The sequence below is a fragment of the Daktulosphaira vitifoliae genome, unplaced genomic scaffold (assembly GCF_025091365.1).
Source record: "Daktulosphaira vitifoliae isolate Bord-2020 unplaced genomic scaffold, ASM2509136v1 Scaffold_4, whole genome shotgun sequence".
NCBI lineage: Eukaryota > Metazoa > Arthropoda > Insecta > Hemiptera > Phylloxeridae > Daktulosphaira > Daktulosphaira vitifoliae.
This window is the reverse complement of record NW_026099575.1, coordinates 18,839,074-18,866,316: the sequence shown is the minus strand read 5'-3', so window position 1 is coordinate 18,866,316 and position 27,243 is coordinate 18,839,074. Positions and strand designations below refer to the sequence as shown.

The 27,243-nt window shown below is 30.0% G+C and overlaps 1 protein-coding gene across 4 annotated transcripts in view; it reads right to left on the bottom strand.

The window, feature by feature from the left end:
• The window catches only part of LOC126905140 (lachesin), a 101,345-nt gene that overhangs the window by 7,746 nt on the left and 66,356 nt on the right, over positions 1–27,243 (bottom strand). For 3 of the 4 annotated variants that reach the window (XM_050684582.1, XM_050684585.1, XM_050684583.1), the window contains exons 3-6: positions 13,435–13,577; positions 3,692–3,877; positions 3,430–3,622; positions 3,071–3,199 (exon numbers count right to left, since the gene is read on the bottom strand). In XM_050684582.1, coding sequence (XP_050540539.1) covers positions 3,071–3,199; positions 3,430–3,622; positions 3,692–3,877; positions 13,435–13,577 — 651 coding nt within the window. The remainder of the gene's footprint in view (positions 1–3,070; positions 3,200–3,429; positions 3,623–3,691; positions 3,878–13,434; positions 13,578–27,243) is intronic. The other variant, XM_050684586.1, reaches the window with a different exon arrangement.

The following is a 27,243-nucleotide window of genomic DNA, read 5'->3' as shown; positions in this document are numbered from 1 at the left end:
ACGCACTATTCGTACATTATACTGTCATGTATGTTATTTACTGGAGTCTCCACTCTATTGAACTGACATCTAAAAAACCCAACAAGTTGTACTATTTCAAATGCAATGTACGAGAGATACTGGGGTCGTGTACCTTACAAATGATAAAAAAAGTCATCATGCTGTACAACTGTGTATTATTGGTTAATCAATGAATATAACAGGTAACAAAAAAGTCATGTTGTCCAATCTAGGATTTTTAGTCAACAAATAAATGAAACTATATGACACTTTGATGGAAGTTAAAACTCTCATATATTCTAGAGTGGTTCAAAAAATTTAATGTGTGACATTTCTTTCTAATATCACTCTTAATTATTTTCTTTAGCCTATGAACAATTCTTATAAAAAAAAAAAGTGTTTTGATAAAAATGTATTAATTATAAAATAAATGTAGTTAATTTGCATTTTTAAGAATAAAAATTTTTATTTTAAATATTTTTACTGTTTATAATCATGTGAAGTAGTTTAATAGAAATTCTGAATAAAAATTCGACAAATAGTATTATACATGTATATTGAGCCTTCACATAAGATTTCTCAGTGTAGGTTGTTATGTAATTGCAGTACAATAAAACGATACCGAGTTAAATATAGACAATAAGTAGCTAATTAAAAAAAAACATAATTTTCAACGAGTAGCAAATTAACAGTTCATTGAATCAGAAAACTAATGTTCGACCTCACACAACATAGAAACATGTTGATAGCTTTCAAATACTTGTTTCATAAAGTGGTAGAGAAAAATCGTGAGAAATATCGTCGACCTGTGAAATGCATACTACGGCAGTTTTTAATAGTTTAAGTGATCAAAACTTGGAATTTAAGTAAGCGTCGTTGCAATGTGTTTTGATACATCTTCAAAAAATAAAGGAGCTTATGTCGTTTGTTTAGAACAGAAGTTGGACAATTTTTTTTTTGTTTGAACACATTGCATGTGTGAAATAATTGCTGTGACTATATTTGAAGCGGAATTACTTTTGCCTAAATCAGAACCAACTACTTGATTTTTTGTCCGCTTTTATTCCTATTAGTCGAAGATTAAAATGTCAATATTTAAAAAAAACAAGTCCATCAATTATGCATAGTTTTATAGATACAAAACGATAAGAAATTGTAGAATTTTGTAAAAATTAATCCAAAATCAATAAGCAAGGAATGATTATTGTGAGTTTAAAGTTATCTAATATACTACTTGGTAAGGTACCTAGCAGAGGAGTCAAATTTATGGCGCCGGGTTTGATTAGTCTTATAAATATACGAGCTGTACCCATCTGCGCTACATACCTAATATATTAAAGTCCTTGTAATTTAATATAAGTACTTATTCTTAAGTTGCAATGGACCCATTTAATGTTTTTTAAGAATAGAGCTAAAAAATTGATATTTTGAAATTTCAATAAAATTTAATTAAATTGCGTATTTTCGCAATTTTAAAATATATTTGTAATAGGGTAAAAAAAACAGTGTATGACACTATACCAGTAAATGACACTCATGATTTTTGTCATATTTTAAGACCCCCTGAATAGATTTGAATAATGTTATACTATAGAATTATAATAATTGAAAATGATACAAATTTTAAACAATCACGGTTTAATCTGATATTGACATACACTAGAATATTGTATTATACACTAACTAGATTTATAAGGAATTAAATAATTAATTTTTTTTTATTCAATTCAAGTGAAAACAACTTCGATTTAAAATTTTATTGAATTACAGAAGTTTTACTACAGTTTTGCTACATGTTCTTGAACAGTAAAAAATCTTTTCTGTTGGTATTTAAAAATATATTCTCTTTTAAGACTTGTCATTCACTTGTATCATTACCCTATTGTACTATTATATTACAAATGAAAATTTAACATTTTACCTCTTACAAATATAAGAAATAAAATTATACTTAACTTAGAAAAAAAGTAAATTAAAAATGTCTATATTTACAGTAGTATAAAAAAATTTGTTTAGAAATAAAATTTGCAAATAAAGCCTGGGTAAAAATAATGTGCTATATAACAATTTTTGGATTTTATATTTTTGCGAAAATTGTACAGTAAAATATCGGAATATTTTTGAACCTAGAAAATTCTTAGAATATTACTTATAATAATTATATGTAACAAAGGACCCGGCGATTTTTCAAATAATTTTATTCTTTTGTTTGATACTATGAAATACAGTAATTGTTAAATAGTACGTTATTCCCACATATATAGACTGTAAGTGTTTTAGAGAAATTAAATTTTTCAATATTTAATTGTAAATCAACAGTAGAGAAAGTAAAATAAACCATCTGTATTTTTTANTAAAATACAGTAATTGTTAAATAGTACGTTATTCCCACATATATAGACTGTGTTTTAGAGAAATTAAATTTTTCAATATTTAATTGTAAATCAACAGTAGAGAAAGTAAAATAAACCATCTGTATTTTTTACGTGGGTGCATAGTTAGATCATACAAAATAGCATCCAGTGAACAATACTTCATTGGATATCTCTCTATAATATAAAAAAACGAGTGAATTTGATTTGTGAAGGATGAGTTATTATATTTTTTGCACTGACTTTACGGTATTTCTAAAGCGAAAAATAGTTTTTGCCGACAGCCTCCTATTCCCTTATTCGTTCTCTATATTATATCATAATATATTGGAGTATTGAGTGCAATGAAAAGAGTGATGTATCAATGTATGTATATTTATTGATGGACGTTATTAATATTCTTTTGTATACTTCGTCAACGGAATTTTTACCGTGATATCAGTGATAAATGCCAATCAGACGAATAACCCTAACGATTGGATGAAAAAATAACTTTAAATCTGTTTGGCTGTCACTCTTGAACAATCGCCGGCGGGAGACTAAAAAATCATGCGGATTCTCTCTTACTCTCTCTTTTGTATTTTCTTCCACTACAAACATTTTTTCATCATTTCAAAAAAGTTCAATAAAAACTATTTGTAGTATGTACTTCTGATAATATATATTATTACACCAAAGCCATATATGTAAGTACTTACAGTGAACATGTAACATTAGCCTTTTGCTCACTGATGGGGGCACACCATTGGCTGCTATGCATAAGTATGCTCCCATTTCCGATCTTGTCACTTTAGATAATACTAAAAACTCGCCTTCGACCGTTTGCACTGAAATAAATACATTATCATTAAAGCTGTATTTATTTTAATAAATAAATTTTCAAATAATTAAGAGTATAAAAATTTATTTTACAAACATTTTTATCAATGATTATATTAATATAATTTATATTAAATTGATCTGTAAAATTATTGCATTTGATCAATAAAATATGATATTTAGATTATATTTTTATATTTAACAATAAACTTTTGTTTACTCGACATAATTTATTTACTTTTCGTTTTGGTCGTTGTTCCTGTTCTAGCAATTATATCTCCTCCGTCTTCTCTTCGCCACAGTATTTTTGGTTCTGGATACCCACGCGCTTTACACACTAATTTGGCCGAACCGCCTTCTGGTATCATCATGTCACCGGATGTCTCCTCGTAAACTATATCCGGAGGAATGACTACTTCGAGAAAAGCGCTCTTAAGTGTAAAATAATGAGATAAATAGATAAGTATTTTAGTTAATTGTCAAGAGCTCTTGTATTTTACTTGGCTTTTCATCGGGTCTGTGTTAACTTGACACATGTATGTGCCACGATCCTCTCTACGGACCGTCCGCACATTTAACGTCCACGTGTTGTAATCGTTGTGCGTGACCGACAACCTCTCATTATTAGTGATAACATGTTCATGAATAGCCAATATAGCCTTAGTGTCGGCTTTAATCCAAGCTACCTGAAATCCATTGAATTAAGAGTAAAATTAAAGAGCTGATATATTATGTCAAATTATCGTAGGAGAGTACGATATTATTAAATTTAATTTGTGAGACAAACATCGGAATTGACCGATCGATTTGCTAGTGTCCAGCATTTGATAAGTATTAAAACTAATTTTTCTAATACTTATCTTATACTTATTCATTTACATTTTACATTTAAATTCATTTACTTATTCATTTTTGAAAAAAAAATTGTTTTATTAATTAATCTTATAGCAAATAGATCAGTGTTGTCCGTACTATTGGTGCATTTTTCATTCTACCTTAGTAAATAAGTTTTACAATTTGTGCGTTTCATTTTTATAATAATAAAAATGTGCTCAGTAAATATATGTTAACATATTCATACAAATAAGTACATTACAGTGAATATAAAATCATAATAATAACATGCATATGATATTGTTTATTGTGTATTGAAATCACGATCTGCTACATTATCAGGTCAAAAGATATTCAACGCAGCAGGACGAAAATCCATTAGGTAATGGAATTTAAGTTTCGAGAGGAAATAGGCAAACATAAAGGATACGTTAGCATGTATTCAAGGCGATAATATTATAGATATATATTTTTTGTGTCTTTTAATCGGCGAAGTGCAGTTGGTATAATTGCGAAAAAAATACGTGTTCCTTGTTAGGAGACGATGGTATGTAAGTTGAACTTGATCATTTAAAAAATGTAAAACAACTGAACACTTAAAATGTGTGCACTTAAAACTGAAAATATGTTTGTCGCAGACAAGTATTTGCAACTTGCGTTAGAGTACGTCGTTATTATTTTGCAACAATATTTATTATTTTATTGCAAGTAGGAAAGGAAGAAAATTATAAATATTTTACCCTGTTTGATACACCTTTTCCTAGCATTATACATTACGACGTCATCATAATAATAATATTAATATTAACAATAGCGTTTTCGTTGAAATAAATTGTACCGCCTATTTGATAAGATCATACTGAGATTTCATGAATAAATAAAAACATTTGAACGTAACTTTGGGTGGGCTTTTTTCTTTTGTTTTAAGTTATTTTTACCATTATTTGACAAACAAGTGGATAATTTAGGATCTGGGTTGATTTAAATTGAATCGAGAAAATTGAAGTACGGGTTTATTGTACTCCAAGGACATGTATGTGTATGTTATTCTTAAAATTGCTTTTGAGGGTCTCTCAACGGCTGTCTCGGTACGTTAACGAACGAGCGCGTTGATCGCGACGGCGTTTTGGTTAGACAACCCATTTGTTTAAGTCACAAATCCACGAAAGATTCCTATGAACACAAATATTTCATGTAATGTTCATCAGATATAATTATTATCATTATTATTTAAATTCAAAACGGCGGCCGTCGAAAGATCAGCGACGGAATGGAGTACGTAATATGCACAGTGTTTCTTTTAGCCTTTGCTATCTGTTTGGCCGGAGATACGTTTCTTTTCCAAAGGCAGGATGTATTCGCAGTGTTCTGGAGGAGACGAGGGGGCGAGTTGATGAAAAAGGAAATTGAGAAATGCGTTAGGAATGAGGATTCCGCCACCGAGACAACAAGATGCAGGAGAAAATCGCCTTGGTAATTCTCCGTTACGTTTATCTGTTTACGTTATCGAAGTCTTCGCAGTCCGCTGGCATCGAGCGCAATATATATACGTATGTATTTTTTTTCTTAGGTGTATACCTTTACCTTTGAAATTGTATACACTTTTCGTTGGCTGCGAACAACGGGCGGGGAGAAAATTGGGTCGATCGCTATTTGTCCAGGCATACGAAAAAAGTTGCAAAACTTTCAATACGACTTACCGCGCCATTAGGACTCACAGCACGAGCAGCCCGTTTTTTCCTTTTTTTTTTCTGCCTCACACTTCTAGTTTCTGTTGTTAAGGTATGCTTATGACGATCCGATCAAAAACACATTTATACGATTCTGCAATTGTTAAACCCGTTCCACCTTCTGGGACGATTCACCCCCTCTGACCTTATATTTTTAAGGCGCGTAATACTTTTAAATTGTTCAGCACTTTCTAGTAATGATTTTTAAGACGAATTAAAATTTGAGCAACAAATTAACTTGGACGATTCTCCAATAAAATATTATTATTATCAAGTCTCAGTGCAGTCATCATAAGTCGTAGAAATAGTTGTTTTCTTATGGTAAAATAAAAAAAAACAGCTACACAAAAACCTATTTTGACCAGATAACAATTGAAACGTACTTTTACTTATTTAAAAATAACGTATTGAAAAATGTAAACAATAGAAGTGTGAAAGTTTTAAAGAAATAAAGATATTAGACTTATAAAGTTAAATACTTTTTAAAGTGCCTACCGAAAGTTTGAAATTACATAGGTCTAAAACTGATAAAAATCATTATTATTTTATACTCGAGAATCGAAAGCGAGTTTCAAGAGGTTGTTGTGGTATTCAATTTAATTCCTTAAAAAAAAAAAAAAAATTTAAGTGCTTGGTGTAAAAATACCATATAAACTGAATAACGTTCTACGACGAAATGTCCTTTACGGCACAACACCAACGGTTGACAAAATGACATGCATCGTTGATGGTCGTACAGGGACGTCGACCCTACCGCCACAAACTTGCGGATAAAACAAACAGCGAACACCGTTTGTCACGAGAATATGGTCTGAGGGACAGAAGTGTCGGCCAATAGGTAGGGGGGGGGCAGCCCGACTGAAAATATAATGCCGAGAACAAGCTTTTGGAGTGGAATCATCATCGTGATATTATTGTTGTGTACACACTCCTATTATCTAGTCTCCTTTGCTTAACACTTCGGTCGTATAGGGTCAGACGCCATGACACAATACATTTCAAAACGAGAATAACGAGGCCATAATACACATGTACACAAACCTTACCGAGTATACCACAGACGTGTATTGGATTTGTTAAATGCGTAACAATGTTTTAATAGCATGACATTTATTGTAAGTTTGTGCTCGTAGTTACCGCGATAATTCAAGTTTCTAGACAAAACAATTAAACCGTGTAATCATTTTAATAAAGATTCTTGTAAATAATATTTATCATGATGTGTTTAGTTAAATTTTAGCTGAATACGATTCATTGGTTTTTATTAAATTAACAATATAAATTCATGTATCGATAAAGTTTTTAAAATATAATATACTTTAAAGCTATGAAAGATAATAGAATATTGTTTTTAGCTATTAACGATAACACTGAATGATGCGATACTTTTTATAATTTGTCATTTATTTTTCGATTTGGTGATTATGAAAGCTGCAGAACGAAAAATAAATTTAATCCCATTAAAATATTATAGTGTTCGATTGAATGGTTTCAAAGTCATTATATGACTCACATTTTAATACAAAATCATTACTTTGCTTTCATATTATTTCCAAAACATTTTAACAAATAAGGCGATTGCTTTTTGTGTAATTTCTTCATTCTTCGTTTTAATTATATTGTGTGTTATTTCTTAATTTGTTGACTATTTAAAAAACAATATTTTTTGACATGATTATTTTTATCAATAAATTTCAGATACACATTGTTCGAAAAACATTACGATTTATTGTAACTAATTGTATTAAGGAAATATATATATATTTTCAATCTGTTTTTACAAACATCTATTACTTTGATATTTTTTCCCTGTAATTATTTAAGAGATTCTAGTATCATTTTCGGTGTCATTTCTATTTCCGGGCAAAACATGTTAATTTTACTGTGTATGACAATCGATAGGATGACAAAAAAAAAAATAAAACACAACTGCGGAATGATTTATTAGCGATTTTAATGGTTCACAATCAAAACGCTCAAGATATNGCGGAATGATTTATTAGCGATTTTAATGGTTCACAATCGAAACGCTCAAGATATCGGACATCTTTGTTAGGAATGCTATTTTGCTTCAGACTGATGTATCAATGGTACAATTTTTTTTTTTAAGATTGTGTATATTCCCGGAAATGCATTGTAAAAATCAAATGCTTTAGTCATCCAAATAGATACTCAATGAACGCTTAATTTGTCTATGCATTGATACTGATTTTATAAACGGTAACAATGCTTGGAATCGTTTAATTAGAACTTACTATCTGACAAGAGCGTATTGTTAATCATAAAACAGAAGTACTACAGACTTATAAAGGACTTACGTGTTCTAATACTCGTACGGAGGTAGGCGTGTACTCTTATGCAGATTTATTCAGCGAGTTTCCTCAAAAGGATTGAAAAACTAACCGTATGTGGCGGTGACATTCGGGTAAAGTAACGGGACGAGGACGTCCACCTTGAGCCGTCTCAATAATTTTGCGAGGCGGAGCGAGCAAAGTTTTCGTTATTTCAATTCGAATCGATGCGATCATACGTCGGTGATCGGCGATGCGTGAGCCGATAAGCGGATCAACGTGTTGAGGAAGTTTATAATGAAAGACGGTTAATGCCGCTTCCGTTGCTGCGGTTGACTCGGCGGAAGAGGTTTTTTGGCTACTGTTGTTACGTTTCAAGGCGTAAAATAATTACGAAACTCTTCGGCAACATTCCTTTAACGGTGCGGCGTACAGCTTAAGCGAAACGTAGGCGCATCAGGCGAGTGTGAGGTTACGGTATGACCAAATATAATACACCCGTACAGTGCAAGCCGTTTATCGCAACTGGCTAAAAAGAGCTTAGGTAACGCAAGGCCTTTAACGAATAATTATTTCTCTGCCGTTGAATTGGTCTTCGCGAATTACGCAAACTGATGTCCGTTAAGGTGTTTCATCTAAACTCGTTGGCGAAATCATTAAATTTTTTTATAAACCTTTTTTTTCTCGAGACGCGATCGATTTGCAAAGGATGTGTTGTGCTCAGAGCAAGTGTTTTGAAATCGACCCGCAATGTAAACAATGGGCGGAACGTTATAATGTTATAACCACACGGTCGGTAAAAAGAAAAACATTGTTTTTTTCGATCTCCGGCACGTCTCAACGACATGTATACTCAGTCATGTTCCTATGTGAATGTTACGTTTTTTGTAGATACGGATAATAGTGTACTCCGGTAAGCTCGTACGATTGGAAAAAATTGTTTTCAAATAATAATGTGGTACCTTATTGACTTTTGAAGAGTATATATATATAAACCATAACGATTTACCAATAAATAGAAGTACGGGAAGTGCCAACACAAGTCGGACACATTACGTTATAATAAATAATAACGGCAGTGAGTGCGTACTCTTATTAAATCCGAAATAATATTATACTTCTACTTGAGCTGTACAACAAATATACTGGTCGACGACGTAACGAATTTGTATGTTTTTACTGTACTGGAACAACTTTTTACTTTTATTTACAGTAGATCGAATGTTAAAAAACTAGCGTCATTTCGATTCTCTTAGATAATACTCACATCGTGTAGTAAATCACTCGACTACATAATTATTCCGGAGAGGTAAAACTCGTTAGCAATTGTAACATTCTCACCATGCCGTTCAAAGATTGTAATTTTTTATTCATAACAAACAATTAATTAGGCGATCATAATTTGTAGCACGTTTTAAATGAGTTTAATTTAGGAAAAGTAAATAACAATTTTTAAATTAATGTTGATAAATTATTTGTATGATATGCAATAGTAGTTGTTACACTACTGTGATATGTTGTGAATTCGGAGAGCCATTAAGACTACAATACCTTACTTTGAAAATTAATCATTTATGTTTTACTGAAGTAAATATTAGTACAAGAGTTATAACGCACGTCTTAGATGTAAACTCGACAACGTTTTGTGGTAACACATTCATCAAAATATAAACGAATAAGCTCAAAATAAGAAGTTTTTTGTGTGTTTGAACATTACGGTAATTNTCATGTTTTACTGAAGTAAATATTAGTACAAGAGTTATAACGCACGTCTTAGATGTAAACTCGACAACGTTTGTGGTAACACATTCATCAAAATATAAACGAATAAGCTCAAAATAAGAAGTTTTTTGTGTGTTTGAACATTACGGTAATTTAAATTGTTCTAAAATGGATTATTTTTTGGAATTGATNTGCTTCAGACTGATGTATCAATGGTACAGTTTTTTTTTTTAAGATTGTGTATATTCCCGGAAATGCATTGTAAAAATCAAATGCTTTAGTCATCCAAATAGATACTCAATGAACGCTTAATTTGTCTATGCATTGATACTGATTTTATAAACGGTAACAATGCTTGGAATCGTTTAATTAGAACTTACTATCTGACAAGAGCGTATTGTTAATCATAAAACAGAAGTACTACAGACTTATAAAGGACTTACGTGTTCTAATACTCGTACGGAGGTAGGCGTGTACTCTTATGCAGATTTATTCAGCGAGTTTCCTCAAAAGGATTGAAAAACTAACCGTATGTGGCGGTGACATTCGGGTAAAGTAACGGGACGAGGACGTCCACCTTGAGCCGTCTCAATAATTTTGCGAGGCGGAGCGAGCAAAGTTTTCGTTATTTCAATTCGAATCGATGCGATCATACGTCGGTGATCGGCGATGCGTGAGCCGATAAGCGGATCAACGTGTTGAGGAAGTTTATAATGAAAGACGGTTAATGCCGCTTCCGTTGCTGCGGTTGACTCGGCGGAAGAGGTTTTTTGGCTACTGTTGTTACGTTTCAAGGCGTAAAATAATTACGAAACTCTTCGGCAACATTCCTTTAACGGAACGGCGTACAGCTTAAGCGAAACGTAGGCGCATCAGGCGAGTGTGAGGTTACGGTATGACCAAATATAATACACCCGTACAGTGCAAGCCGTTTATCGCAACTGGCTAAAAAGAGCTTAGGTAACGCAAGGCCTTTAACGAATAATTATTTCTCTGCCGTTGAATTGGTCTTCGCGAATTACGCAAACTGATGTCCGTTAAGGTGTTTCATCTAAACTCGTTGGCGAAATCATTAAATTTTTTTATAAACCTTTTTTTTCTCGAGACGCGATCGATTTGCAAAGGATGTGTTGTGCTCAGAGCAAGTGTTTTGAAATCGACCCGCAATGTAAACAATGGGCGGAACGTTATAATGTTATAACCACACGGTCGGTAAAAAGAAAAACATTGTTTTTTTCGATCTCCGGCACGTCTCAACGACATGTATACTCAGTCATGTTCCTATGTGAATGTTACGTTTTTTGTAGATACGGATAATAGTGTACTCCGGTAAGCTCGTACGATTGGAAAAAATTGTTTTCAAATAATAATGTGGTACCTTATTGACTTTTGAAGAGTATATATATATAAACCATAACGATTTACCAATAAATAGAAGTACGGGAAGTGCCAACACAAGTCGGACACATTACGTTATAATAAATAATAACGGCAGTGAGTGCGTACTCTTATTAAATCCGAAATAATATTATACTTCTACTTGAGCTGTACAACAAATATACTGGTCGACGACGTAACGAATTTGTATGTTTTTACTGTACTGGAACAACTTTTTACTTTTATTTACAGTAGATCGAATGTTAAAAAACTAGCGTCATTTCGATTCTCTTAGATAATACTCACATCGTGTAGTAAATCACTCGACTACATAATTATTCCGGAGAGGTAAAACTCGTTAGCAATTGTAACATTCTCACCATGCCGTTCAAAGATTATAATTTTTTATTCATAACAAACAATTAATTAGGCGATCATAATTTGTAGCACGTTTTAAATGAGTTTAATTTAGGAAAAGTAAATAACAATTTTTAAATTAATGTTGATAAATTATTTGTATGATATGCAATAGTAGTTGTTACACTACTGTGATATGTTGTGAATTCGGAGAGCCATTAAGACTACAATACCTTACTTTGAAAATTAATCATTTATGTTTTACTGAAGTAAATATTAGTACAAGAGTTATAACGCACGTCTTAGATGTAAACTCGACAACGTTTTGTGGTAACACATTCATCAAAATATAAACGAATAAGCTCAAAATAAGAAGTTTTTTGTGTGTTTGAACATTACGGTAATTTAAATTGTTCTAAAATGGATTATTTTTTGGAATTGATACTAAAATAATTTTATAAAATTTGATTGCAATAAATTAAAACTTAAAAAATATTTTTCTCCAGGAATAATTAAGCGTGTTGTGTCAACGAAATCATTATTGTTTATTTTACTAATTTAAAACACAATTTTTATTCTATATTATTAAAGACTTTCCTTTAATTTATATGCTCGGATTAAAAAATGGCATCCAATGACTACTACATAAATCTTAAAAGCGGTAAATGAAAAAATAAATTTATAACTTGATAGATAACTCAAATGACATTTACCATTACGCATGAAACTAAAAATTAATGTTTTCATCGTGTTAAATGGATCGAAAAATTATTTGCATCGCTTATTTGAATAGACACTCGGCAAAGTTGATGATGATACTTATTGAATATACGTGGAAGAATGTAGGAAGGACGGAATTAAGAAAAAAATGTGATTAGTTTGGAAAACTATCCCACCGCGATCTGACATTTTTTATCATTTTCGAATCACCGAATATTTTGCGTTACTTTTTTTAAAAATAAGTTTTACAGTTTTGTTGGACTACGTTAAAAGCATATTTTTATTATTTGTCTATAATAATAAAAACCAGAATTTATTTTTTTGAAATTCCAAAATAGCCAATTTTAGCATTTTTCTAAGAAACGTTTTGGTGGGTCAATAACGACTTTAGGATAAGTATTTATTGACTTATAGGCATTTTAATACGTAGAGAGGGTCTGTAGTGTAGGCGGAGGGTACATACACCAGTGCACCCAACCGTGCAACATACTCACTCTACGGATTAAAATGTTTGTAACTCAATAAATACTTATTCTAAAGTTGTTATCTGCCCGTCAAAAATTTTGTAAGAAAAGAGTAAGACAAAAAAAAAAAAAAATTAAAATAAATATTTTTATTTTTCCGTATTATTATAGACAAATAGTAGGAAATATGCATTTAAAGTAATCCAAAATTGTAAAAATTATTTAAAAAATAAATATGCGCTGTTTCAAAAGTAATGAAAGATGGTCGGACACTCTGTGCGTGCGAGTAATTAAACATTTTCCAATAATTATAATTTCGATTAAATCATAGGAATTCAGTTGTTTTAAGACTTGATTTGTTTACGGTAAAAATCAAGTCATTTGAAAAGTATACAGAAGGCGTAACACAATTCATATGACTGACATTTTTAAAAACGTTCATAAAGTGCATCAAAACACAGCTGCACTTAGGTATGTTACTACAAAAATACATAGTTGTCGAGTAAAATACATTTCTAAATGTAACAAAATTTTAGAGGTTGGCATGCGAGGAACATGATATTGTTTATTAATTCGGTGCAGTGTATTGTAATTCATTGCTGTGTTTGTCGGCATTTACAGTGGAAAACACAACAATAAATTATGACTCTAATACATTATCGTCAAATTGATCGATGTGCGTTGCTGGTGAATAAACGAAGCCAGTGTGCGAAGAGTTATTGGAATAAAAATCGTTACTGATACCGACCCTGGCTGGTGTGAAGTCGCCTTCAGGAGCACTCACCCTGTTACCGCCGATATTGTTCACCACGCACGTGAAAATAGCATCACGGCCCTGGGCTATGGTCACGTTCTCCAGAGGAAACAAGAAATCCGGCTCGAAACCATTGGCTGAAACAAACACCATGTTATTATTACTGCTGTTGTCGTTATCATTTATTTTTGTTTCACAACGCTACACTTTATTTATTAAAACCGTCTAAGTGATTTCCAACAATATATTACGGTATTTCGCGTGCTCGACAGTGAAAAAAGCCACCGATATTGGCAGTGGCTGCCTAATGTTGTAGGGCTTACAAAGCGGCCAACCGCTTTCGGTCGCCGCAAGAGATATTAAATTGATATTTCACTTTGTTTTGATTTTTCACGTACTGCCCGAGCGCAACTCGTTTGTCTTGGCGTTTCATAGAAAGCAAAACTTTGTAGCAATAAAACTGAAGCAATAATGACGATGCTGTTAGTAACAATAAAGACATTACATAGCTAATGTAATTAGTCGTTTGCTGTATGATTAGTCTTGAACAGACGATTCGTCGTATATCATTAAGACATATCATATGGTTTGTGTTACTGACAAATTCATTCTTAGTTTTATTTTTTTCCTCATTATTTAATAGCAATAGTGTAGAAAGTACGTACCTATTTTACAGTTTTTATTTTACTTAATCAACCTGCGTAATGCGCTAATTTGATACCATTAAAAACATTTTCAATATAATTTGCGGGGTGGATTCTTTGGAATTTCATTGGCGAGAGCCCGACTCTGTTGGTTCGTTTCCCAAGTGGTGGTAGGATAATTGATACAATGAAGAACCGAGAGCGATTGAATGCATAACGAGCCAAACACGCCAATTAATTGAGTTGATATAAAAAGACTAGCAACATTAAACGCATTCTAGTATATTTACAAAAGCTGTTCAACGTTTTTAAGTAGCTTTTCTTATGTTACTTTTTCACCTATTCTATGTGGTTCAATTAGATGTTCTATACGGATGCATTGGTTTAAAACATACATTTTGAAATATGCATCATAGTTAATACCCAAGTTGTAGTAAATAACTCAAGGCGGGAACTCTATAATAGCTTCCACTGTATTCAAGATGAATGAAAATATAATCGTACACACTTTAATACGTCCTACAGACGTACTCTAACAAATGAGTACATTAAATGTAAATTTTGATTAAAGTCGATTTACCTTCAGAGAAATTTGCCACACTCAATACGACGATTGTGTAGTGAAAACAAAACAAAGGTAAAAAGAAATCTGTTTGGTTGGCTAAAAACGAAATACTTTTTCTACGAAAAAAAAAACCTGGTAGTTTGATTATTAGCTGTTACTTTTTTAGGGGTTAACGCGTGGCGCACAAGGCAGCCGTAGCCGCACACAATACACAGCAACAGCTCAACGTTGCCGTTTCCCAATCGTCGAAAACCGCATTAATTAATCGTGATTCGGAATCGAATTAAACCCCTATACACTCATATGCACATTGGCTTCGGGCAAATTAAAGGGTACAGCAACGAGCGATCTGATTTATATGGGAGAGACGCCTCCGCGGGTATATGGTGTGGTTGTGGACTAAAGGTAGGGGCGGAAAAGCGGCGGTCGGCCGCGGCTATCCCTTTTCGAAAAACCAATGTCCTCGGGGCGCTAGCACATGAAAACACATGTATCGAAAACAAACTTTCACGATTTAATTGAAAACGTCCGATTTAATTTATAAGCCAACTCGATTGGCTAATTTTTACTTGTCTTACCGTCACCGAAAGCAAAAAATAAACACAATGTTAAAACATACAATATACATTTTTGTTTTTCATATTATTACGTCCTTTTTATTACGATATACTGCGTACGTCGTCACCAGTAATTAATTTTTGTTCGACTTCGATTTATTTGCTTTATTTCTCTTTCCATGACCGAATCCTTCGTTTTTATTCGCAGTAAAACGATATTACTTGTATATTTTTCATTTCGCATATTAAAACGCCTACCGAAACACTTGTGTTAATATAACAACGTTCACTAAAATTTTTTATTGATCACATTTGAACGTGATGTAAAGATACTTTAAACTTTTGTAACTAGTGACATGGTCTATCAAACGAAAAGTTATTATTCCGTCAATATTAAGTTGACAGCCGAGTTAATAATAAAAAGTAAAATCATCATGTTCGGTATATGTGTCTGCGCAAAGTCTTAATAATAATACTAATTATAATAGTAAGTGTGTGAATACACAACATGTATATGACTTATACATGTAAGCCATAGATAATATCTCGTTTTGAGCATCCTACTTTGGATACCGTCTTGTCACCACAAACACATTTGCTGTACACAGTCATTAGTGCTTTTAATATTTTAGTCGCTAATGACGCATTCATGAAACTAAGCTACTTACAGCTGCCGGTAACGAATAAAATGCTCAGATGAGATGTATAGGTAAATTTACACGGTAAATACGACGATATTTATTAAAGCAGTTTAATAATATTATTATTTCTCCCTTAATTAACAGTTCTGAGTCGTTCTTTTCGAAAAGAGTTCATGCAGTTTTACACTTTTTCTGAGTCGAATGATTTGCGGAATTCGTGTATTAATATGCATTTGCTGTATAATAAATAACTATGATCGATTTTTTAGGTGAACTTAAGTTTTAAAACAGAGAAAATTCAACAATGCGTACAAAATAATATATAAATTAATTATAATTTTTTTATTTAAATAAATTAATGCGAATAATTTTGATGAAAATTGTTCCATTGATTTTATGTCATAAACACTGCTAATGTGCTGAGTTAAAGTAAAGTTACAATGAATAGAAATAACCACAAAAAATTTGTAAAAGATTGGCAAGGTTGATCGATTGAAATATTATTTAGAACAAAATGAAAAATAACAAAATTAATTAAAGTTGTTTTAAGAAAAATGAAACTTTTAGATGACGTATGATTAGCAAATTACACCAAACAAAAAATTATTTCACGAGTAGTAAAACAGTTATTAATAAAAAAAACCCAGTACAGTGGGGATGTCGCATAGTTGGGTCCGGTATAGATGATATCTGACAGTGATTAAAATCACTATCATAAAAAACGCTTCGATGCATGTCTGTAGATAGTGTTTAATTTTAAAAAATTGGTGGATTATTCCAAAAGCTACATGATTTCCTATTTCATTATGTATATTCTGATTACAAGTTTTATGATTTATAAGTATAATATATGAATAAATAAATGTATATATATATATACATATTAATAATATATAAATATAAATAGTACTTATCTTAAAAAAAGTATAATGATCCATACATTTTTCAAAAAATTATAACATTATTAAGTTAAAAACATAAAAAAGAATTTTTTTACAAAAATCGTATTTTTTTTTTTATTAATTTTGGTGTCTGTTTTCACCGTAAAGACAAAATAAAGTCTAAAATTTTTTTCTGTGGCAGATAAAGGGTCAGATTTATAAAAAAAATATAGCAAATGATAGGTAAAGACATCAAGCATCTATAAAAAAAAATTATATTGATTTGTTCGTTTTTGAAAAAGTAATGGCAGTTTTAAGAAAAAAAAAAAATTGAAAAAATTTCGAAAATTAACGATTTTTAAATTTGTAATTTTTTTTGAGGTTTCCCCCATTTACAGGGAACAAAGGAAACTTTTTCAATTTTTGAGGGTAATGTCTTCGACTAGATACGATTTGACGTATCGTTGAAAGAAATCGGTTTGGTGAGATCTGAGGAAAAGTGGTAACAGACACAAAAAAAAAAAAACACATAATAAAATTAATACCTTCTCAACTTCGCATGGAAACTAAAATTTTAAAAATCAAAAGTATGCAATAAGAACAATCGTTTTAGATTCAGTTTAAAAGATATTTGACAGCTTCATAAGATTAACTATCTTTTTGTGAAATAATTTGTATGATTTTAAATAAAGCTTTATATTTATAAATAGGTATAAAAATACATTATTCATAATTTTTAGTTGTTTAAATGATAAAATATTTGTTTCCTAAGATATTTCGTAATTTTAATACTTAAATTACATCAATAACTGTCATGTTTTGTAATTACTTCAGAGTGTTCAAAGTATTTATAATTTATTACACATAAAATGTAAATATGTGAAAATTTATTTATTTTTTTTTTTTAATTTTTCTTTGGTGGCTATTTAAAATAAAATCACTAATAGTATTAAAATTTTATTTTTTTCGAAAAAGCATATGTCTTTTAAAAATATCTTAATTTTTATGACTTGAACAAAATGTTTAAAAAGTTGTATAAAAATAACCATGAATATCTAGAAATTATAACTTTGTTTAAGTAGCATTTATTCGATCCAGTTTTTACTACAACAAAATTAACTCAGGATTTTTCAATTTCATATTAAGTTTCGTTAAAAAATGTACAATCTGACAAAAAAATAAATACGATAATTAATAATTGAAAATATTTTATGCAGACTTAATTTAGCACTAGGGTAGTGCACACATATAAATTGCTCAAAGTTCCCTAACTTACTACTATTTTTAACATAGTTTATTAAATTTGACCGTAAATTATATAATTAAAAAAAAAATAAATAAATGTAGTAAACTTGTAAAGAGTAATTTTAAAATCGAATGGATATAACTAGTTGTATTATTTTGTTATAATATGAAACATTGAAAAAATCTTTGTTGTTAAATTATAATTAAACTTTACATAAATAAATAAGAAAATAAAATATAACATAAACTACACATTTTTTTTTTTAATTACGAAAAGTTTATAATAGCCTTTTATATTACTATTGATTAGTTTCTCCATTTAGTTGTTTACAATATCCATTTTGATAAATAATTTCGTACAGTGATTAAAAACAGGAAAATCATTTGGTTTCAGTCAAATATCCCATTTTATATTATTTTTAACAAGTGGTCAACAAAATTAATGATTTCTCAACTGTGATAAACTCCTATCTTAGTGCGAATGTGCTTGTAAACATATATTTAAATTGTATGCGAGGGCAATTTGCTTTAAAAATAATAGAATAGCGAGAAACATCAATTTTTATTTTCTCCGCGAAATCATTCGACTAAAAAAACTACTAGGGTGAGTCAGAGAGTTTCTTTGGAATGTGGAAGTGATGTTATTTGTCCGCATCTTGAAGGACTGAGACAGCAAAATAATCGACAAAATCGAATTTAAATACAAAACATGTAAGAGTCCCCATTACTCGGGTAATCGTTTATTTATACACATTGAAATAAGCGCGAATGGGTGTAGCCATTGTAAAAAAAAAAAAAATGAAGACAGGGAACGCCGTGCTGCTAGGATTGGAATTCTAACGACAGCACTCTGGATTTTTGTATGTGTATACGCTGTGTGCAAACATTTTTTACTTATCCTCTTTCGGAGAAAACATTGCGACCCGACCCTATCGACCTATCATAGTGCGGTGTGACGGTAGCCGAGTTGTAAACCAATAACAGTCAGTTGGAATTGACGTACGGTGGCAATGGATGTAGACAGGGGGAGTCGTGTGATAACGGGAGACCCACTAGACCGCGGTATTGTCGTCGTATTCTTCCCGAGAGATCGCCTATTATCTGGGACCAGTGTCGTGTTTGTCATTGCCGATTTCGTCTCTCATCCCTTTATTCCCCTTTCTCTATCATTGTTCTCCCGTGTTCGAGTCGCAGTGCTTAGATAGAGTTGTGGTGCTGGGCAAGCCGAAGAGAGGTCAAGTGTGCCCAGCAGTATATATGTGTCGGGGGTATACTTGCTCTCAAGGAAATTAGACGACTACCCTAGCCGAGATTTTAGAAAAAAATTTTCTCTTATCCTTTCTCGGTATTATATACATAATTTATTTCATCGAAAGCTCTCAAAGCCATCAAACTATAAAATTGGATTTTTTCGATTTCACTAGTGGATTGATATAGGCATTATGTTTTTCTTGTTTTCTTTATGTATTAGGCATTGACTATTGTATTTGTAGAACACACGAGAAAAATGTATTTCTCGTGATATTTTTCAAAAAATGGATTACAAGAATATGTAAAGTCACTACCTAACCTTTATTTATCATCTGTAGTAATTTTTTCCTCGAGCTATTCGTCAAGTGACGTTACCATTTCGTATTAAATTTACGAAGAGATTGTGTTTTTATGGGTTATTATACTATAAACACATTTTCTAAGCGACCCTATGTAGTCATTCATTTTTTGTTGTAGCTTAACTAATAAAAAGTGTTTAAGTCACGTTTTGCTATCATTCTCGTGTTAGTTCTATGTGATAACATTTTATTATTATAAAATATATACGGTTTTATCGATAAAACATTCTATACATTTTTTTTTTTTGCTGCGTCTACGTTACACCAGAATATAAGTGGCAGCATTATAATTCATGTAGTGTGATTTATCCAAGTTTAGTTAANATATTTTTTGCTGCGTCTACGTTACACCAGAATATAAGTGGCAGCATTATAATTCATGTAGTGTGATTTATCCAAGTTTAGTTAAAAGAGTAATAGAAACACTTAACTGTTTTATTGTCAAATAATTCAATTACTTGTTGGGTACAAGTTTCAAGTTTTAATGTACAAAGCCGTTTACTTTAGAAATAAGGTTTAATTATGATAACAGTATAAAAAATACCATGTTCTTACCGACATACATTTATTACCACAAAATAATAAAAGAATTACACAAATAAGTATTTAGAATTTTGTCAAAAGGTTTTCTTTGTAGAATTTACTCATTTTTTCTGTTAATGAGTAATAGCTATTTTTACTGTTTAGTGTTAGAGATGAGAAGGTACTAAAACTTTTATTAGCGATTTTATTGGTAAAATATATAAACGATTACTTAATTAATTAAAAGTAAAAGCTTATGCATGTACATTAGGATCATGAGTTAGACTTATGAATGAATTGTGTGATTTTCAATGTATAATTGAGCAACGGTATTTATAAGAATGTGATGCCCAAGTTGTCTGTGACGGAGAACCAAAAAAAGGAACGGTTTGGGAAGACGGAACAATCTGTTATAAGTGCACGTACAACAGATAGCATTATTAAAAAATAATATTATAAGAATATTTTTATAAGATTAATATAATATTATATGTTTATAATAACGTTAAAAAATATATATTATTATATTATTATTTGAAAAAATGCTATATTGTTGTATACCCGGTAGAACTATTTATAAAACGTCGATCTCGAGGTTTTTTTAACATAAAAAAAAAATACCCTAAGAATTTTTAGGATTCGCCGAAATACACACATTCAAAGCCTACAGACATTGACTGACTCTTACTTTCAATACACGATTCTTTTCGCTTGACACAACGTTTGTGTGAAAACAATGACAACGAATTCGAATGTTTCTTCATAAAACAATATCGCGAGTCTTTTCTCTTGTTGTCGTTGGATTCTCATTTAGGCTCTTTTTTTTTTTTTTGAGAAATGATTTCTTCCAACAAGATGGAAAAAAATGCTCGGGGGACGTTTTGTGAGGCTATCTCCGAAAGCCCGACATGAGGACGTGGAGAAGAGTATTTGACGACAACAACTACAACACTCCTGCGGTCGAGTTCCATGCTGTGGTCCCCAAAGGGCTTTTTTTATGTTTCTTCATGTTGATTGCCGCAATGTTACTTGTATAGAGACATGAAAATTAATCTTATTAACAAACTACCAGCAGCAATAATTTTTATTGTGATTTTATTACAACTACATCGTAAGCTTCTTAAAAAATATTTGTAATTATTTATTTGAGACCACGATTAAAATAAAACCAAATTGGATATTTTACGCGTTAAAATAAATAAATAAATAAAAAATAATTTTCTTTGCTAATGAATAAAAATGACAATTATTGATATTAATAAAGCCAAAGGTTTATTTATGTGTTATTCTTACACACATGAGAGTCAAAAATTCCATTAACAGTTTTTTTTGATTAAATCTAAAATTCTGTAAAGTATAATTAATAAATGTATATTTAAATGTTTTAAAAATCAAATATCACAACAATTCATAAGTATAGATAAGAAAAATTGTTCTTACAACCTTAAAGTATAAAATTTATCTTTATTTATCAAATATTTTGTTATAAGTTTTGGCAAATTAAGACGTGTTAAATCTTTAATCCTTGATAATAATTAAAGATCAAATTTGTATTTTCTTTTTTAGAAATTCGAATGAGTGATACATGCATTTTTTGGATTTATTTATAATCGTCAAAATATGTAAAAGTATAAATTATTTTTATTTTACCAAATAAATATTTTAGAAAATACAACACGGTTTTTATTTTATTGTGTTAAAATTATGATAGAAATATAATAAAGGTACTAACTTTGCGATAACAATTTAGTTTGAGAATAATTTAGTAATATTCATTGTACGTAAAAGTTACAGGAAAAGAAACGCACTGGTAGAAGAGTTCCGGAATTCAAAAGTCTCATGTATTTATTTATGTTTTTTTTGTAGTAAATGAGTAAAAGAGGAGATCAAGAGAGGAACGTAAAAGTTTTCTAGTTTTTACTTGTTGAAGAAACCTTTTGTGGAATTTCAAAACTGTTGATGAGATTTCGAGAGGGATCTCAAATAAAACGCAGGATGGTTTAAAACTAATTAAATTTCCACCTATGTTCAACTAATTTACGACAACGTAGTTTGAATTAGCAATTTTCGTCTTCCCTTGCAGTGACACAAAAATTTATCGAATTGCTGAAAGCTTTGTGTTACGTATTCATTTCATTATTTTTCATTAAAAAACGCTGTTATACAATAAAAATTTTATTTTGCTTTAACGCATAAAAAAGCGTAACCTGAACTCAGTCTATTATTTTTTTTTAAATATTAAATTTAAATATGTTAAAGGGTTATAAAATTTATTATATTCCTATTTTAGGCAATAAAAATCAGTGTTGAGGACAATTTAGTATGAAGAAACGTTCCCTTGTCACTTTTATTATTTTCAAAGCTCAAAATTATATTCGGTGTTGATAAAAAAAATATATATATATATATTATATATAATTTTCAGCAGAGGTGTCGTGGAGCGTATACGCGGGTATACGGCGTATACCCACTTCTTTGTTTTTCTGTTATTGCGTATACTTATAAAATCATGAGTGATACGCGGGTATACGGCGTATACCCAGTGTTAGTTTTCTTATTAGTGCATATACGTATTTATAAAATAGTTAAAGAGTATAGACTAAAGAATAAAATAAAAAGTAATATGTGGGTATCGAATATAGGTACGTTTGTCATAAAACACAAATTTTGAATAATTCTTATCAGTTTGTTTAATCTCTACAGTCATACCACATATAAACATATATCTGAAGTTATAAACACACAAATATGGCTCGAGACTATTATCATTTTAAAAATAGAATATAAATGTAAAACAAAACACTGTCAAAGTGTATAAATAAATATCAATAAAATAAATAGGATAATGTTTATCATTTCACGACAATTTTATTGACATTTGACAAAATTTAAAACATCGACCAGAAATTAACGATATAGCACATACTAAGTTGAAACTGAAAGTTATTGGGTTAACCTATAGCTGTTGAAATTGGTAATTTGTATTTTTCCGTAATAAACCGTTTACCAACCAATCTAGTATTTAATATATTACCTATAATGAATTAAGATAGTACTAACATGTACCTATTCACGTTTATTTCATTTATGTTTTAACGATTTGAAAACAATGATTGTAAGATTATTTTATTACTGCATAAAGTTTATTGTTTATTTATAAAAAATATAACAGTATCTAATAATACACTTATCGATTGTATGACTATGAAATTTAATTTATGTAAGAACTTAAAAGTGTCAGTAAAAATATTCGAGTAATAGTTTGGAAGTTGGAAGGAGCAACTGGGAGGGTTAGGAGTTTTAGTTGCATTATGTAATAATTAGAAAATACATATTTTTAACACAGTTAAAATATCACAATATTTGTATTCCGTCCCCCAAAACTATGTTATAGTTAAGGCCTTTGAAATGTAGTGTGGGGGTGAAATTCCCCACGTTTCCTCATTTAGGTTTTTAACTTATCTATTGATCAAATTACGACTATATCACTGTTGATAATGTGAAATATTGTATGTAAAAAATGTAAAGTGCAATGGGGGGTGTGGGGGGCGGAGCCCCCCACGTTATTCTCTATTTATTATATAGGCGTATACCCATAAACATTTTTAGGACTACACCACTGATTTTCAGTAAATAAGTAAGCAGATGTCTATTGTTCTCATTATTTATAACAATTGACTTTTTTTTTTTACTTTTTAAGTACAGGTGTTATTCTTAGCACTCGTATATATATATATATATATATTTAAAATATAAAATACTTTTGAAATTCTTATTGAGTTTTAAATATGCAATTTACAGGTGAAAGTAAGATGTATGATTAACAAATTGTACTGCAATTCTCAATGTTCCTGTGTACTGTACATAAAATTACACTGGTAGTATATTACAACTCTTATATTATTACAAAATTAAATGTTTTTAAACTGTTGTTAATCTACAATTAGGTGTACAATATCACACTAGTTTAATACAATTAAATATCAAAAATATTTAGTGGTTTCAGACAGCAATACACAATGGTATTTGTTTGTATAAACATAAAAAATTCACTTAACGCCTAAGTAACCGATAAGCAAAATGCCATAATGTATTAATACAAAAAGGGGAATCAGCACTTATGCACGAACATGGCTTAAGTGATAAAATGGATAAACAGCTATAATTTTCTGCAGTTTAACATCATGTGTATAATAAAATAACTATTTACGAGTGTAAGTAAACGACGATTTTTATAAGATACTTGCAATCACTTTTTCACACAATGTAAGCAACATAGACATAATACATTCAGATAAATTTAAATATTAGGATAAAAATTTACATGAAACGGTTAATACATGTACAGTTATTATTCATTTTTGAAAAATTCGGTACATCAATTATTTAATGACACAAAAATATATTCAATTCAAATATTACTAAACGAAATTCACAGACCTACAAACTAAAAATGTTAATACAAAAAATAATGACAAACATTAAATTTTGCGACTGAATCAGATACGTAAATAAATACAAGTACTCTTTCCTCTGTTGTTCTCCTTCAATTGTTTGATTTCTATCAATGACACAATTGCTAAGCTTATCGTTAATTAAACCGATGTTTGCATTATTCAGGTCTTCCGCTTAATATTGGGAACTTTGTCATCTTAGTATTTTAGTCCCTAAATATTTTCTGCCCTCAGCTTCAAAACTCATTAAAACCCCGAAGGTCGTTTTCTTGATCATAATTATATAGAATTTCGATATCAGTGTTTAAAATCGTTTGAAAAAGTGACAAAGATTTATTTGATTAAAACAAAGTTTATTGAGTGATAAATTTTAAATGATTTTCTTTATTTATAGTAGTTACTTCATATTTTCATTACAAGGAATTTTTTATTTTGATACAAGTTAATAAATTATTATTTCAAATTTGTTTGCATTATAAGTAACAAATTATTAATTATTTATTAAAAATATAAAACGGAGAGGTATAACTGTGTTAATACTAAATATTATTTTCAGAAATACTCTAAAAATATATTTCTTTCTTTTATCGATTGTTTTTATTTTTTTAACCGCTAAATAAATAAATTTTTGTTGGAATAGCTTTAAAGACTATTTATTAACAGTGAATATTTATAAAAATTAAATTTTTTAAAATTGAATACATGATCTTACTATTATTGTTATATTGTGGTTATTTTTAATTTATTCTAATCTTAAAGATGAAAAAAATTGTACTTTTATAATAATTTGGTTAGATTAAAATATTTGTACAGAAAATAGTGTTAGGGAGTTTGAAAACCAATATTTTACTAGAAATACAAAACTGTTATACTCGTATTTTCTGTATGAGTTATTGAAGTGTAAAAGTTGTTTGACGTATCTAAATGAAACTACCACAAGCTTATCGACGGCGTTTTATAGGTAACAGTTAGTAAATTATTAGCTATGAAAACATCCGGTGGTGTAAGTCTTCGGTTAAGCCAACCGTTGTGTTTGCTATCCTGTCGAACGGGATCCTTTCGTAATTCCACTAAATGCCGACTAATAACCTCCGCACGGGAAATTTGATTTCACACAGTGGACACTAGTTCAAGTTCATCAGCTTTCCGGTTGTCTTCAACTTCTTATGCTCCGCGTTTTCCAATGTAATTCACGGAAAAATGCATTTCATATAAAATAATAAGATTAAAATAAAGAATTTTCGAAAACGGCATTAAGTTGAGTTTTAAAATTTAAAATTCAAAAATTTGTTTATTAGTGCGTTAATTAAACATGAAATTATACGAACACTATAATGTACATTTATGTGTTATTTATTCAGGAATTTAAAGTTCTTGACTATTTACCATTAGCTTAATTACGCTATTGGTTATTGGTTTTTTCAAATTAATAAATATTCTGATTAAGTATAGACAAGTTTTAAACCGTTTTCTAGTAATTAGGTTTATCCATAGTGAAATTTACCCCATTATGATTTGTTTAGGATTAATTAAATGACCTCAAGAACCCTTTACTCATCATTGAAGCTGTGAGAAAATGGCTTTATGGTATAACAGCTCATCTATGCTAAGAGCACTCTATACGTCATCAAAGAGAGTGATCGGTATAATATCTGCACCGTGAAACGTTTCTTGTCCTTAATGCATACAAAATGCGTTTCTCAGGAAATCGTACTCTGGCGTTTGTATTGCGACAATGCACAATAATAATTAATAATAACGCCAAACGATAACTATGGCTGTTATTTTGAATTAGTGAGTAAGTTGCGCAGAGTATAAATTATGGTAGTACATTCTCTCTTCAGTATATCGATCTTAACAGTACAGATAAACTAGTGTACTACTTAAAGGATGTTGGCTTATATTTTCTACTGTATGAGAAAATATTTTAAAGTTAATAAATACAATTTATATCTTTTTGATTAACGTTGAATAAGGCGATCATTTATTTAGTTTAAATGTTTGTTTTTAGCATTTCATTATTAGTAACCACAACTTAATTACTATGATAACTGAAAAAAAAAATACAATAAACAAATCTTTATACCATGGCATTATGACCATGACCGATACAAATAAAAGTACATAAAAATTTATATTTTCTTTAATTTTTTATGTTTGATAATAACTGCACAAGTATGATTTCATTTATCAGGTGTAATAGTCCGCTCAACGTACAACGTCGAGTTAAACATATTGACAGTTTTTGTATAACTATTAGTATAATTATCCATTACTAAATTTGTAAACATCTTAGATTTTATTTTTAAAATAATGAGTGTACCTACAATACAATTAACGATTGTGAATTTTAAAACGTTTCGGTTTTAATTGGTTAATAGGCAATCAATGATTTGAGAACTTATTCAAGTTATATAAGAATAAAAAATTTAAGTAATAATTTAATAATATACATATTATTGAATTTTAACTTAATTTTTTTTCAACCCAAATTATATTAAATTATTTCAATGTTTCGTTTGAAGATGAAATAATATGAAGAAATTTTTTTTTTGTAGTTTACCCAGTCATAATTGGACCATAAGGGTATATAAAACGACCATAATGTAGGATTTATTAATTTTTTTATGTACAGGAGAGATAAAACTATAGGTGCAGAACATTTTATTAGCAACCAACAGAAC